The following is a 16,652-nucleotide window of genomic DNA, read 5'->3' on the forward strand; positions in this document are numbered from 1 at the left end:
TAATCCTTATCAAAATATGATGCAATGACATTACCTGGTTAGACTCAGCATGCACTTTGATCAAAAGGCAACATATTAATCACATCCATATTGCCAACATATGTCCAACGGCCAATAGAACAAGGTTCAGTGACTTTGAGCGCACTGATATCTTCTTCTCGCCGTCCACGTGAGCGTTTTGTAAGGCGTGACCAAATACATATGGGTCGACCTAAGCACAATGTATATTATCATTGAAAACGATTTTTTTCCATTTGCCTTCAGTAAGCTATAGCAAAGAAGACCATATACAACGCATTTAATGCAAAACAAATACATGTAGGGCACGTTGTGCGTAATGCGTGCGTAAAATTGGTTTAAAAAAAACTAAACAATGTGAAGTTCTGAAAATGTTATTTCGGCCACGTTTTAAGATTTTGTCGCACCTTATTCATGCATTTCTCGAGAAATAATTGCGTGCCAAAAATACTCCAAATCAAAAGTTATCTAGAGAGTGTCAAAACACACAGCATTTCTAATAGAGGAGCCTACTGTGGAAGAGGCCGTATGAAAACTCACATTTTCTCTCATGAAATAACCTATGTTCTCAAGTTCACTCTCAGCGGACTCAGTGCACCAAAGGGATCATGCAGTCTTCGACGTTTCGGTTGACCAACTTTTCCAACCTCTCTCCGTGCTTGGTGTCAATTTATACACCAGTTCCCTCTTCGTAAGAAGGGAAGGACTGCTTTAAAAAAGAAGCTTAGGCGTTGAAATCAGATGAGGACAATGGTAAAAGTTCTTAATTACCGATAACCTATTTATCGTAAAACATGTGTTTGACAGATAGGCATACATTTTGGGAGCACATGTTATAACATATAGCGCTAGTTTTGTTAATTTGCCTCTGAGTTTTTGCAGAGTGCATTCTTCCCCTGCATGCATGTCAGGGACTATATCAAGGACAATATCAGGAAGTAATTGAATAAAGCAGCCGAATTTGCTCTTATAACGGTATTTCTGAACAATCAATGTTAATTGGAAAATGGAATATTGTTGCATTGATTGAAGGTCTGTGCAAAACACTTAAATTATATAGCATATACATATTTGTTTTCATTTCGGAGATATACAAGTTATATAGAACAAATACATAACTTTCTAATCAGCTTCATTATATTAGACGATTATATTCAGTGACCTCTAGACCATATCCACGTTCTGTTGGGCATTTGTATTTATGTCGCGTCCTCTGGCGCTATATTCACTTAGCCTATCATTCATTAAGCATTTTTAATTATAAAATATTGAACTACAATGGCAATGTATAAAACAAAATGCAGAGTCTGTGGACTGTATAAATCCTGTCACAGTCCATTATCCATTATCATTTGGATTCACCCAAGCCTGACCTTCCCTACTGTGTTGGTCCAGAGAATTGATGCAATTGCCTCATATAGAATATGAAGGATTTGCATATTAAGGAAATACTTCACCAAGAGTAGTTCTGTAAGCCTAGTTCAAATCAATTAAGGACAGTAGCCACACTGTTGGTAGCCTTTAGTACAATTTGAAAACTATTATAAATGATGGGCTGTAAAAACTAAAAAAGTACCTGGTATAATAATCATGGTAATATGCTAATAATAGTACGCCTATTAAAATCTATTTCATAAAGAGTATTATTATTCGTGACCAGTAGGCTATAGCCTATAATATAATAACATTGTGTTATGATCATATGTCTAATTGACATAATAACTAAAAATATATATTTGGTTTCCTTGTAACCACAGATAACATAAATGAACTCACATCTATAACCACTGAATAACCACAACTTCTGCCAGTCTAGCAGTTTGCAGCCTGTGATGTATTGCCACAAACACTGAGTAGCGAGCGGAAGTGAGGGGTCTACAAGCGGAGTCGTGAGGCCGCCGCGGCACTGACCAATGAGAGGCGAGAATCCAAGTTCTAGTGCGGAGCTCTCTTTGGCTGCGCAGAGCGGCACAGAGAAGGCAGTCAGATAGGGGAAAGTGAGGCGTAGACCTGCCCAGTTCCGAAAACTCAGCCTCTTCTGGATCGCATTCAACAACAACTGAACAACCCAAAAGCTATCCAAAAGTAAGACGTGAAGAGGAAGGAAGATTTTTTTGGGGGGGCGACTTGATTTTACGCGCATTTCTGCCAAGAATTCTCTTCCGTTTTTTTTGTTGCAAGCACTATCAAGAAAAAAAGCCTGAAAAGCACAAAGTTGAACGTGAGAAATGTGAAGGCACCGGCTTGTGTTTCACCCAGGTTCCAGGATCCCCCTTTAAATCCATGCAATACAGTGCAATGGTACGTGAACGTAGATTATTATTGCAATAACGTGTAATTTTACAACTGTTACAACATCGCCTTTTCCTACTGTTGACTTGCTCTTCACTGCAACCCGGTCTGGTTGAGCAGGAATAGAATTATGTCAATGACAACTGGACAAGACCCGTTAACAGATATGCAAATGCTTTTCATTGGTCGGAGGAGCGCCCAAAGAAAATGTTTTGGCACACATACTGCGTTAACCTTCCCTGCCCCCTTTGTTGGCAATGAACTTCATTCGTAATGTATGGAGCAATTCTATAGGAGATTACAGAGGCAAGGCGTTAACAACAATGTCTGGTTTTCTGCGAACGAAAAAGTGCACATTTGTAGGGATAATTGTTCTAATTTACACCATATTTATGTCATTGCTATATAGTCCAATAATGAGCCGTAACTTCCGTGAAAAGGAAAAGGTTAACAACACGATGTTCCTCCGCGTGCAATGAAAAACAGGTTACGGGCCGGGCCATTGGCGAAGTAGTCGAGAATACTTTTACACAAAATCGCATTTTACTCTCTCAGGATTAAAAATGAAACATTATTTACTATTTGTTTGACACCAAATTGTAGTTTAGGCCAGTACATGTATATTACAGTGGAGTGAGTTGAAGCGAAGAGTCGTTGACAGGCTGCTCCTGTCCTCTGCGCTGTTCCAGTAGTTCCTAAATGGTGGATCTGTCCGGACCTCATAGGTCGTAGCTATGAGTTGTGGTGTTGGAAAATGTTGTTGTGATGTTGGAAAATGTTGTTGTCTCGTTTATGTGGTGGGTCATGCGGAAATTGTAATGACCTCAGGTGTGTCAGAGTTTTGGAACCACTCCACTGTTTATCCAAATTACATCAGAACCATGCGCCACCGTGACATACCACGGTTTGAACAGTTTCCTGTAACTGGCATAGTTTAGAAAGGCCATATGCTATATATTTGCCGACATTTAAAGTGGCAATATACAGTTGCTACATACATTTTTTGGGACGTATAAATTAATGATATGTACCCATTGTTTCTTGAAGAATATACTTAAATATAAATAAATGCCTCACGAGCTTAGTTCAACTGTCGTGCCTCAACAGAACCCAGAACCCTAAAGATGTTTTTACTCCAATGTTTGTAAATAATGTCCATGTAAACAAGCATTATATAACCTCAAAACATGGTTAAAACTATCATGTTGATATCATGGATGGCCAGTCCTTGTATCCATAGCTCAGTCTAGGAATTTGAGAGTGGTTACATTTCTTCATGTCTTTCACTGAGTTTTTTGTAGAAACGGGTGGGGAGCCAGAGGTATCAGGCAATAAGAATTAGGTTACTTGAAATTCTAAACTTTTTTCAGTTTTATTAAAGGTGTGCCATCAAGGCAAATCAAGCTACTTTTGTTGTAATTTCAACATGTATTGTAAGTAGAGGGGGCCATTGTATATACTGTGGATTGAGTGAGAAATGCATTTTAGAAGTTTATTATACGCTATATTGGGCATTTCTATTGGATTTTCTGTTACATATGCCTGTATACTGTAAAGGAAAATGATCGACCGGTTAAAGCTGCATGTAAAACAAGAGTTCGAATAATGTCTCGAGTCCTTACTGTATTTGTGAGGGGAATTTTCCATTGCGATTCTTTTTGAACGGGGCGCTGGTCCAAAGTCTTCCGCTCATAAAATCATAACTCATACAGCAAGAGAGAGAGAGAGAGGGTGGGGGGTGTCGTTTTATGCTGTGTTTTCTGAGGGAGACGAAAAGGTGGGCTAGTGGAAATGGAATGCGTTTGTTGGAGGAGGAGGAGTATAGACTATGACTGTGTAATTAAGTGAGAGAAAACATATTGGGGACGGATTTGTTAGTATCGTGCAGACTGAGGGTGTACAGGTCGATATTATAGGCTATCAAGTTTGAACAAGAAGAGTGTGGAATCTGAAATTCAGCGCTTTCTATACTTTTCACAATACTTTCATGAATTAACTTCTCACATTATAAAGCGCATTGTTCCAGAAAAGCGGGTTTTCTTTTTAACTTCATTCACCGGCTCGGATTGAGATAACCATATAGGGATTCAATGTGCTGCTTTGGAAAAGAATAGCCTGTCTGCCATATCGGCTCCATTATCGTCTCCATTTAAACGGAGAACAGAGGATTGTTTGGACCTCCACAATCTAATTGATGTTATTGTATAACACCTTTGCGCGGATAACTTCTCCACAATCTTGCATGGTGCTTTACGGGCAAGGAGGAATGGCGCGATAAAGTGGTAGCCTATACCTGGCATTCAGAAGAATCAATCGAAGTACCTATTTTGTGTACACTGCTGGCTCATGATGTACTCTCCGATTTGTCTTACTCAGGTATATGGAATGATTTTAAGTTTTGATTTCTTATTATCGATTATGTGTCTTTATTATATACGCAAGTGCCGCGCAATTTATTGAGTCGGCCTATCTTAGTTATATGATAGTCACTTGCACTACCAGGCGACTATCGACAAAACAATGCTTTGAAAATGGTCGTGTTTTGTATAAAACTATAGTTCATATACTGCTTATATTTTGTAGCAGCCATTGGTTTTATGTACCTTTTGGCATGGAAATGGATTTCACCTGGCCTTACGTGTGTTGATTAAAAGTGCACGAAATAGGTTGTATTATAGGATGACAAGTTAATTTTGAGCTAGAAAGAACATGTGTGTTACCAGTGAGAGAGCCCCCCCCCCCAAAAAAAATAGTATGTATAGTACCACCATGTGTATTCGACATAAACTACAGTAAAAGTCATCTTCCAAAATGCCGTGATCATAATCATGCTATCAGATTAAATTATGTAAAACTACATTCCTTTGTCCCGTGTCTCATGTGTAAACTGAAACAAATCAACAGATTACCCTTTAACCAAATTATATTATTATTATTCATATTTAGATTACCACAATTTGGTTATGGCCTGGTAATATTATAAAATTAAAATAATCATAGTGCGTTTCAGGAGAGCGTTTCACTCAGTTGAGCTGCATGGGAGCCACTTGCAGTGAATGAAGATGAAAACAATGATAATGGTTGATTCAGTGGTTAGACAGAGTAGCATGGCTTTTGGCTGACTCAGTTTGACTGTTTATATTTTACTTGGCATAAGTAAGTGATTGACTGAGATGTGGTTTAGTTTGTGCTTAAGAGGATTGGGCTTTTATGGCCTCAACTGAAGTTCACTGCACAAGGCCCTTGCCAACTCATTTGTCTTACACAGCATCACATGCAATTCCAAGGCTTACCTTAGTAATGTTGCATAGCTAAACCTTAATTCTAGTGCAAACTAGGCTTACTTTCTTATATGAAGGGGAAACGTTTCTGAGTTTTAATTGGTTGCTGTGTAAATACTATATATAAATACTATATATATATATATCTTACTGTTACTGTATCAACAGTTATTGGCAATATTATTAAAAACTAATGTTACTTTTATAACAACTAATGTCTTGCTTAAAATGTACTATCACTTCACAGCAATATTGACTATATTACAATTTTCCCTTCTACATACTCAAAAAACGTTGCTTTTTATCTTTCAGAAACTCACCTTCTAAAGCAAAAGAGCTATATCAACATCAGTTCATACTTTGATAAAAATGTCATGAGTTGTTATTAATGATCGATTTTGCTTCAGTGTTTTAGTTCAGCGCCCAAAGTCACGTTTTATTGGCACATGACAGTGCAGATCAACGATGTGGCTTCCTCTGAGCAACACCATGCGGGTAGCATGAGAGCATAGATACAGGAGGGAGTGGATCTCTGTGGTTTTCCCAGAGCGAGTCTGCCTGCCTACACAAAGAACAATATGTGGTTTAACTCCTCCAAAGCCTTTTTCAAAAGAGCCGTCTCACAATTTTTGAGTTTGAAATGTTAATGACTTAAACATTCTGATGTTTAAGTTTTTGCTGTTTACTAAGTCCAAACAGGTATACTATGAGATTGCTTTGTTATTTATTGTTTATGTTAAAAGTGTATTAAAACACTTTAGGCTGCCCATAGATTTGTCTCAACTTAAAAGTATTTGCAATAAAGTTGTTTTTATAAATAGTAAAAAACAAGTTCCTTTGAATTATTAACACCTAATACTTTTCAGAATAATTGGTCTTATTCAAAATTACATGCTCCTTGGCATTGCACTTTGCAGTCAAACAAGCTACCTATAGACAGGCCTACGTTTGTGAGGAAAAACAAATCTAACCTACCCACCTAAAGTGGATTTAGAAAGGATTTAATTTCTGCTTAGCACAAGGCATTTCAATCCCCCCCTTATTAAAGGAGCAGAGGAACTAGAAAGAATGTGCAGGTTGTGCCAAGATGCCATTTTCATTGTCAACTTTGGTTAGATTTAGGAATGACTCGGAGTAAGTGCCATGCATCTATAAAAACACATTAAGGGACATGGCGCGGGACTGCAAACCTAGTCCCAAACCAATGTTCATAACGGCTATGAGCATTTTTGACTACACTCCAGTCCCCCCTTCTAGACTATCGTTTCTCCACTTCCAGCGAAGGGCAAATACATGTTGGAATGTGGACGGTTTGATAAGAGAAATGCAAGTGTGAGGGGGCATGATCCTCGTGCCAACTACCCAGCAGTCTTAGTCAGAGCATGTTCGGGGGAAACAGGAACAGCACCAGACTACATTCTAATCTGGGTTTCCCAACAGTCTTAGTCAGAGCATGTTCGGGGGAAACAGGAACAGCACCAGACTATATTCTAATCTGGGCTTCCCAGCAGTCTTAGTCAGAGCATGTTCGGGGGAAACGGGAACAGCACCAGACTACATTCTAATCTGGGCTTCCCAGCAGTCTTAGTCAGAGCATGTTCGGGGGAAACGGGAACAGCACCAGACTACATTCTAATCTGGGCTTCCCAGCAGTCTTAGTCAGAGCATGTTCGGAGGAAACGGGAACAGCATCAGACTACATTCTAATCTGGACTTCCCAGGAGTCTTAATCGGAGCTTGTTTGGGGGAGACGGGAACAGCACCAGACTACATTCTAATCTGGGCTTCCCAGCATTATTAGTCAGAGCATGTTCGGGAGAAACGGGAACAGCATCAGACTACATTCTTATCTGGACTTCCCAGGAGTCTTAATCGGAGCTTGTTTGGGGGAGACGGGAACAGCACCAGACTACATTCTAATCTGGGCTTCCCAGTAGTCTTAATAGGAGCTTGTTTGGGGCAGACGGAAACAGCACCAGACTACATTCTAATGTGGGCTTCCCAGCAGTCTTAGTCAGAGCATGTTCGGAGGAAACGGGAACAGCACCAGACTACATTCTAATCTGGGCTTCCCAGTAGTCTTAGTCAGAGCATGTTGCAAGGGAAACGGAAACAGCACCAGACTACATTCTAATGTGGGCTTTCCAGAAGTCTTAGTCAGAGCTTGTTTGGGGGAGACGGGAACAGCACCAGACTACATTCTAATGTGGGCTTTCCAGAAGTCTTAGTCAGAGCTTGTTTGGGGGAGACGGAAACAGCACCAGACTACATTCTAATGTGGGCTTCCCAGCAGTCTTAATAGGAGCTTGTTTGGGGGAGACGGGAACAGCACCAGACTACATTCTAATGTGGGCTTCCCAGCAGTCTTAGAGCATGTGCGGGGGAAACGGGAACAGCACCAGACTACATTCTAATGTGGGCTTCCCAGAAGCCTTAGTCAGAGCATGTTGCAAGGGAAATGGGAACAGCACCAGACTACATTCAAATGTGGGTTTCCCAGCAGTCTTAGTCAGAGCATGTTGAGAGGGCAACGGGAACAGCACCAGACTACATTCTAATGTGGGCTTTGCTCTATTGTGGTGTTGGCGTTGTAATAAACACCGTGGCATCCTCATGTCTTCAGCAACCTAGATTGTTATTTCTCAGATGTAACCCCAGGCGCATTTAAGATGGTAAAACTGGTGTTAATGATGGTGTTTCTTTTTTTTCTGAACAGATTTGTGCTGTAAACTCTCAGACCAGATAGACTTGATTGTCTTATAGGAGTCAATATGTGACAGTCATGACATTGTGGTTTGTCTCCAGTACAGAATCAGAATTGTTTTAATTTAGTTGTTATAATTTTACTGTATTTTAACCACAAAATACCTAATGTCAACTTTTGTGTATAAGGTATTCTGTAACAAGGTGGATGTGTGTATTGTCTATTTATTTTTTGTTCAGGGTGACTTCTGGCTTATCGAATGGGAACGTTTTGGGGAAAAAGCCACTTGACATGACTTCTCTGTTTCTTTTCCTCTGTCTTCCCTTCCCCCCTGCCTTTCAGGATGAATTTCATCCCTTCATCGAGGCACTTCTCCCTCATGTCCGTGCCATCGCCTACACGTGGTTCAACCTCCAGGCGAGGAAACGCAAGTACTTCAAGAAGCATGAGAAGCGGATGTCCAAGGACGAGGAGCGTGCGGTCAAGGACGAACTGCTCAGCGAGAAGCCCGAGATCAAGCAGAAGTGGGCCTCGAGGCTCCTCGCCAAGCTCCGCAAGGACATCCGCCAGGAGTACCGTGAGGACTTTGTGCTCAGCGTGACAGGCAAGAAGCACCCGTGCTGCGTCCTCTCCAACCCCGACCAGAAGGGCAAGATCCGCCGGATCGACTGTTTGCGGCAGGCCGACAAGGTGTGGCGCCTAGACCTGGTCATGGTCATCCTGTTCAAAGGCATCCCGTTGGAAAGTACGGACGGAGAACGCCTCGTCAAGTCGCCGCATTGCACCAACCCAGCACTTTGCGTCCAGCCGCATCACATTACAGTGTCGGTCAAGGAGCTCGACTTGTTTCTAGCATACTATGTCCAGGACCAAGGTAGGTTGAATTACTGTGTGAATCACTGGTTGGGTGGGTGGAGTTAGGGGTTGGCCAAGGTCATGGGTCATGTCTGCTGCCATCTTGGCCGCCTCATTGGAGGGTGGTTGGAGTCTTTCAGCTATGGTGGCTTCAGAAGGTGGCTGGCCTTTCGTGAAAGAAAAAAAAGGCCAAATGTGCAATCAGGCTTTTCATTTTTTTATACAAAACAATATAACCAGTATAAAAACCATAATATAACATTCACACATAATTTGCGCACACAGACGATAGAAGACAAGATAGTGTGTGTTGCGTTGCTTTTCTCTTCTGATTGGTTTGATACCAGTGCAGTTGTGAATGCTGTGTTTTTTAGGCACACACAAGATCTCTTTACAAAGACTTACTACATTAAAGTACCGACAACTTATGTGTTCACAAAATGTATTGTACACTTTTGGATGATTGAACATAATAGAAATTAGAACATCATTTGATGTGACGGATGAGACTTTATGGTTTTAAAAAGGGGATTTAGGGAAAGAGAGAAATGTACGTTTTATTTTATATGGATGTACAGTATTTATTTTTTCCTGACAAATGTTGATATCAGTTTTGATTTTTTGATTAGATATTTAATCTAGTTTTTGTAACAAGGAGTTCCTACATTAGATTTTTACTGAAAAATGTGGTTTGGAGACAAATGTAAAATTAACAAATGTGTTACTTCAATCTCGGCATATAGTCAATTAATCAAATTGACATAATTTCACAAATAGTGCATAAATATAGTAGATACATTGGCAAAATATACATTACATGATTTGTTGGATAAGAAAATGTAAATGTATTGGATTTTTAAAATAGAATGAAAACTATTACAGAAATTAACTTAATGCCTATAAACTCAAACGTTGTCATAGTATTTCTTGATGTTATGCTAGAGAGTGATCTTTATATAGTTCTAAGAAGGTGAAACTAGCAAGAACAGTCATTTTCTCAGACCAAATATATATAATTTTACAAGACGTTGCTATATATATATTCTGGCAAATTCTGGTTGTTTTGTTATTCATTCTCTTAGGTATTTGCCACTTGTAACTTTTCTGTGCTACATTAACAACTATTTCCTTAACCTTTTGTTAGATTTTTTTATTACAAGTGTGCATTTAAAGTTATTTAAAACTCCCTGTCCAACCTTGGGCCACAATAAATCCTCTAACGATTACGCCAACACATACAGAAAGATACCCACCATAATCATGTTGGAGAAGAAATGCAGACAGTTTAGCTAGCTCATTGTCATGAAAGGCAGAGCCTCCATTTTGTGTTTGATAAGTACCAGGGGAAGCAGAAGGCTCAGCAGAGAGACAATAATGGTTGCCACTGGCACCATGGTTGGCATCAGACCCTCTTTTGTGTCTTTTGTGGGGCGCTGCTGATTCTCATGTCTAGTTTGCATCTGCCACAGTTGAATAGTATCAGAGAGCACACCTCAAAATGTCTCAAATGTGGTCCGCTGATATGCAAAGAATAATAATTTACAAAGCATACTGCACACCACAGGTTGTGGTCATTTAATTGAATGGTTTATATATATTTTCTTAAAGTCTGAATGTTGCATTTGCCACTTGCGATGTGTATACATATGGTTGCCAAGTTGGGGAATCCTAATATTTGAAAATATGTTTTTCCGTTATTAATATCTTTCCCAAGTGATGAATAGTGATGAAAGGGTAATCAGCTTTTCCTGTATCGGCAGCTTACCATATTCATTTTCTGAGTAGCTTAGATACCACATATCGAATCTTCATTTGCAAAAGGACGGACATTTTGTTAGCCGTTTCATTTGAACAAGACTTTCAAAGATTTTCCAACTGTTTTTTTAATAGCCCAGAAAAGTAGGACACATTTTTGAGTACAGCGTAAGGGCGGTCTTTGGCATACCGTTACCAGTGCCCAGCTATCTAGACAATCTCGCCACATTGTGGTAGCGTGCAAGGCGGGTGCCATTTTGTTTGCGCTCTGCCAGGCAGGCAGGGAAAACGCCAGTAAGGGTTGTTAGAGTTTCCGAGGTTGGCATCAAACCCTCTTTGTCTGCTCTAGCGTGCCTTTGATTCGTTGGTTGGCCTCCGCAATGCAGTGGGCACGCTGGAAAGTTTCTGACAGTGGCAGAATGTGGACCGCCATGCTTTTGTTCTTCTGCAACAAACAAACAAACAAAACACAAAGAAAAAAAGTAACAAACTGCTGCCCCACTTCAACAGAATATGCCGTTTCCGTTAGTCGTTAGGAAAAAATGATGTCATATGCTCCATGGTTTATTTGATTTAGATTGTATGGCATTCAGACTTTAGTGTTCTCCTAGGTGAATTATACAATTCCATATTCTTGAATATGTATCTGCATTCAAATCAGTTTAAACAGCAACCCTCTGAAATGTTGTGGTGCCAGCTGCTTCTTAATGGTTTCTTATGTAATGTAAATGAAATGCTACTTTGTGTATAAAAACATACGTTGGTGCTATAATGAACATTGCGGGCTAATGCCCAAAGAAAGGTCGCTGGCTCAGTGAGTTGGGTGAATCTAGAGAGGCTTCTCAACCCGTTGTTGTCGTGCATAGACGCGCTTAGCTGGGCAAAATCTGCCCTAGCAGCACCCGTGTGCATGCCCAGATGAATGCCAGCGGGAGGGGGTTGGGGGCAGGGAGTGGGCAAGCCATTGTGCCAACCTGCCAGTCTTTCTCAATGGAAACTCACTGGCATGGGCATAATACCCTTCGCCATGCGCTGCTGCTGGTAACCACCTTGTGTTCATCAGACATTTCTGTTTCGTATTGTAATTTCAAATATTTTTGGTATCATATTCTGCATATCAAGTTCCATGGCGAGAGAGAATATTTTGGATAATAACCAGTCTGATTTGTCGGGACATGTTTGGAGATAGGGCCTCTGTTCACACAGTTTCATTTCACTTGTCATCACTGTTTCACACGCAAACATTTTGCTTACCATATATGAACTGTCGAGGATAAACTGTAGACTTAATTCTTCAAATATTCAGAATAAGAGAGCATTTCATTTATTCAAGCCAAAGCTCGTGATTTCCAAGAGATTTCTTATAAATCTCTGGGTCCCTTTAGCAGCTAAACAGTGATTGGGATGACTAATGGAACATTTCTAAAAAAATTGTACTCTGAATGCCAGATTTGTAAGAGGATTCAGTAGATTCTGCATGATTTATGTAGTATTTATCTCTTATCCGGCCTGGAATACCCTGTTCTACTGTGTTTAGCTCTGCTGTAGACTCGGAGGAACATTATTGATGAAATATACTCAGAGCCTCAAAAGAGCAGTTATTTAATACGATTGAGGGGGCTGTCTGAGTGCTTCTCTTTTAGATAACTGGCTGAGGTCCTTCCAACGTTTTTACCTACTAATGAGTACCGACGTCTGTGGAACTGGTGTCCCAGACTTGGATGTAGATCCTTTCAACAATAATTATTTTTCTTGTTGAAAATCTTCCCACAATATACTTTTTTTTTACTTTAAAGAAAATCTGTGATTTGCGAGTCCATGTTGAAGATAAAAACAGTTTAAGTCATAGCCAGTAAAATAACAGGCTTGGTTGATCCATGTTTCAATTCCCTTCCCTGTTATCCTGGTGCTGAAAGTTAACGCGGCCGTAAAAACATTATGTTTTCATTCTCTAAATCTTCCCCCATTTATTCCTTCAACATTTTTTTTACAATGTTGATAGGTGCTGGATCTAATACAGTCTGCCATGTTAAAACGACGGCTCTGTTTTACGAGAGCCAGACATCGCTTATAGTCCTGGTGTCTTGACCTCGGCTAACAGATGTGGCGGGCTGTCCTCTGAAGTTTAATTGAGCAAAAAAGATCTGTGAAAATACACGTTTGGCCCCAAAGCGTGTGGGTGGACTGGGGGGGCTTTTGGTCTAAGGGGGTGGCGGGGGACTACCTGTAAGGCCCTCTGCTCTTTGACCCCGATAATTGGGGTCAGCTGTCGTGCTTCACAGACCACCAGTGGTCCCCTGACCACCATTTCTCAGTCTGCGCTCGTCCTCCCGTCCGTCTGTCAGATTTTGACTCAGTTAGTGGGAGAGTCAACAAAAGACAGGTGTTCCCTCCCAGGTTGGCGTGGTGTCAATGTTGGTCGGTTGTCTTCTCTGGTCATTGGCCGGCTGGTCACGCTGCACTGTGTGGGGTAGCGGTTGGAGCTGTGTGCCTCTGGGTTTCCAGCTGGCTGCATTTGAGGCATGGTCAAGGGCAGTGAGTTTGATCTCAGGACCTCCGGGTCACAGTTTGACCTCAGGACCTCCGGGTTACAGTTTGACCTCAGGACCTCCCTCCCTCCCTCTTTTCCTTCCACCTTCTCCCTTTTCCTCTTTTTCTCCCTCCTTCCTCTCCTCCCTCTTCTACTCCTCCTCCCTCCATTCCTTCTTCTCCTCTGCCAGGAGTTGCCCCTGTGGGTTGGCACACCGCCCACCCCTCTCTGACTCTCCGTCAAGTCACCCCCAGACTCCTGTGACAGCTGCTTCAGGCCCAGGGCTCATAGCCAGAAAAGGATGGCTGGGAGGATGCCAGTAGCGGGAAACTAAATCGTTGCAGACCCACAGTGTTAAGGACACCACCTTTCCATGTCTTTTGTTGTGGTTAGGATGACAAAGAGCTATTTTGTTAGTGCAGTCCAGTAGTCTGCTTATTCCAGTCTCCGTCGGTGGAGTCAATATAAGAATGGTTGTCCTTTGGATGAAGCGTGTTTTTATGTGCAGTATCACAATGTTCAACGCAAAAGAGAGATGGTTGGTTCACATTTATTTTTTAAACAACAATACAATTATTCGTAGTTCCAATGTAACAGAGGGAACTTCGTTCTGAATTTAGCCAAGGAATTCTGCGAAGGCTTTGTTCATTGCTCAGTAGCATGCTGTTGGGCCTGCAGTGAATACCTCACTCGGAGCCATAACCTATCGATCACATTACATCTAATCCACTTAGAACAAGTCCCTCCCAGCTCTGCTGCCCACTTTATTGATTTGCTCTTCCTGCTAAATGTCCCTCCCCCATATCTCTTCCCTCTGCTAATCTTCTCTTCTACCCTGTTGCTGTGTAAATGATGTGGTGTTACTCTAGGCTATTCGGGTATAGCTCTCTCTTTGATTTCTTTCTTTCTTGATTGATTTCATTATTTATTTCATTATTGTATTTATTAATTAACTGCTAGGATACCTGCCGACCCTCATTCCTTTCTCCCATGTTTAGGATCTTTTCCTGCTCTTCCTTTGCTTTCTCCTACAATCATTTCTTCCCTCCAGCTCTCTCTCCGATGCTAACCCCGGTGCTCTGAAACAAGGCTTCTACAACTCAGTATGAGCCGCATGTCATTAGTAGAAGGGTTTTGCTCCGGCAAATACCTCCAGGCTTAAACAGCCCATGTTACCTCCTTAGCCCTCCTCAAGGCTTAAACAGCCCATGTTACCTCCTTAGCCCTCTTTTGTGTGCACTGTGTACATAAATCTCCATGGAAACTAGACTACTCTGTGTAGAGGTCACAGCCCTATGTGGATGCCTGCTTCTCAGCCAACGTTATCACTTCTTTTCACTTTAAAAACACATTTGGTCTGTAACTCCTTTAGTGCCTCTTTAGGCCTTTTGTCTTTTTGAGAAAGGAGTTCAGATATTTTTATAGAAGTTTCCACAGTTTTGTAGGCTACAAATCCATTTTTCCGTGGGTTCAGCTCATAGAAATAGAATTAGAACATGATTATATATTTATATCTATATATTTATATATATATATATATATTTATTTTACAGTATCCTTATGTTTCAGCGCCATCAGACTTTCCCAGGCTTTGTGAGAATAGCCTAATACATTTCAACCCCCCTGAGACCACTTGACAGGAGTGCTGGTGTCGCCCCCTCCTCCCAGCTAGTCCCGTCCTGTCCGCCAGCCCTTCTAAATGTAGACAAATGGGTACATTCACCCCCTGTCCCAAACCACACACTGTACACTACCTTACTGTCCTGGCTTACAAAGACCCTGCTGCAGCCTCCACTACTACCATCCAACGAACTGCTGTCTACTCTACTCTACTCTGCTCTATTCTACTTTACTCTGTTCTACTCTGCTCTGTTCTACTCTGCTCTACACTGCTCTGCTCTACTCTACTCTGTTCTACTCTGCTCTGTTCTACTCTGCTCTACACTGCTCTGCTCTACTCTGTTTTATTCTACTCTACTCTGTTCTAATCTGCTCTACTCTTCTTTAATCTGCTCCGCTCTACTCAGCTCTACTCTACACTGCTCTGCTCTGATCTACTCACTTCTGCTCTGCTCTGCTCTACTCTGTTCTATTCTACTCTATTCTGCTCTGATCTACTCAGTTCTGCTCTGATCTCCTCAGTGCTACTCTGCTCTGCTCTGTTATATTCTACTCTGTTCTGCTCTTCTCTGCTCCACTCTGTTCTGATATACTCTTCTCTGCTCTACTCTGCTCCACTCCGTTCTGCTATACTGCTCTGCTCTACTCTAATTTACTCTGTGCTACTCTACTCTGTTCTACTTTGTACTACTCGGATCTACTCGCCTCTGTTCTACCCTATTCTGCTCTACTCTACTCTACTTCTGTTCTGTTCTACTCTACTCTGTTCTACTCTACTCTGCTCCTCTTCAACCAGCCAGTCTGCCTGCCAGGCCCTATCTGACAGCAGGGATTGCAAAAGATCAGGAGGGAAAGACAGAGGAAGATGGAAAGAGAGAAGGAGATATGTAGACGAACATTGAGAAGCGGCAAGATGAAGAACTGTACATCATTGAATACTGGCCAGATAAGACATTGATTCACATACAGAGGACAATAGAAGCATGGAAGAAGCATTCCTTTAATGTCATCTGTGTCTTTCAGATCCAGAGAGTGCAAAACCAATGTGCATCCTTCATCAAGCTAAAGCACATGAATGACCGCCAAGGAAAAATAAGAAAGGGGTGGAGGTGGGGGAGGGGGGCAGGGAGTGAGGGCCAGACAATCGGGGGAGGTTGCCAGGGAGATGGTAACTTCTCTGTACCCCCTCCCGCGCTCACCATTAGACTCTTTTCATTTGGGACAAGCCCGATCAGAGGTCTAGAGTGATGGTAGTCTCTTCTTTTGTCTGCAAGTACAGTACTCCCTGTCATTCTATAATGAGTTGCCAGGTTTGAGACAGATAAAGAAAAGGCAACCCATTACAATGTTTGTGTGAGTGCGCGCGTGTGTGTGTGGGCGTGTGTATGCGTTTGTGCATGATTGTGCGTGCGTGCATGCTTGTGCATGCCTGTGTGCGCCTACACACGTGTTTGCACATGTGTGTGTGTTGGAGTAGGCGTGTTTACTGCATGTTGTTTGCAGGATGAATCCCCGGTGGAACACTGGATAATGTCATCCTGTGGGTTAAAGAGGCGGCTGGGGCTTGGGAATGGGTGTTTGGTATGAGTTAGTGCCC

At 41.7% G+C, this 16,652-nt stretch overlaps 1 protein-coding gene across 15 annotated transcripts in view; it reads left to right on the top strand.

The window, feature by feature from the left end:
* The first annotated feature begins 614 nt into the window (after positions 1-614).
* The window catches only part of LOC139379000 (nuclear factor 1 B-type-like), a 91,424-nt gene continuing 75,386 nt past the window's right edge, over positions 615-16,652 (top strand). For 3 of the 15 annotated variants that reach the window (XM_071121697.1, XM_071121689.1, XM_071121693.1), the window contains exons 1-2: positions 4,149-4,686; positions 8,638-9,169. In XM_071121697.1, coding sequence (XP_070977798.1) covers positions 4,657-4,686; positions 8,638-9,169 — 562 coding nt within the window. In that variant the 5' untranslated portion in view covers positions 4,149-4,656. Of the gene's footprint in view, positions 2,320-3,998; positions 4,687-8,637; positions 9,170-16,652 lie in introns of those variants that run through there. The other 12 variants (XM_071121702.1, XM_071121690.1, XM_071121701.1 and 9 more) reach the window with 10 other exon arrangements.

This window comes from Oncorhynchus clarkii, chromosome 21, assembly GCF_045791955.1.
Source record: "Oncorhynchus clarkii lewisi isolate Uvic-CL-2024 chromosome 21, UVic_Ocla_1.0, whole genome shotgun sequence".
In the NCBI taxonomy this organism is placed as follows: domain Eukaryota; kingdom Metazoa; phylum Chordata; class Actinopteri; order Salmoniformes; family Salmonidae; genus Oncorhynchus; species Oncorhynchus clarkii.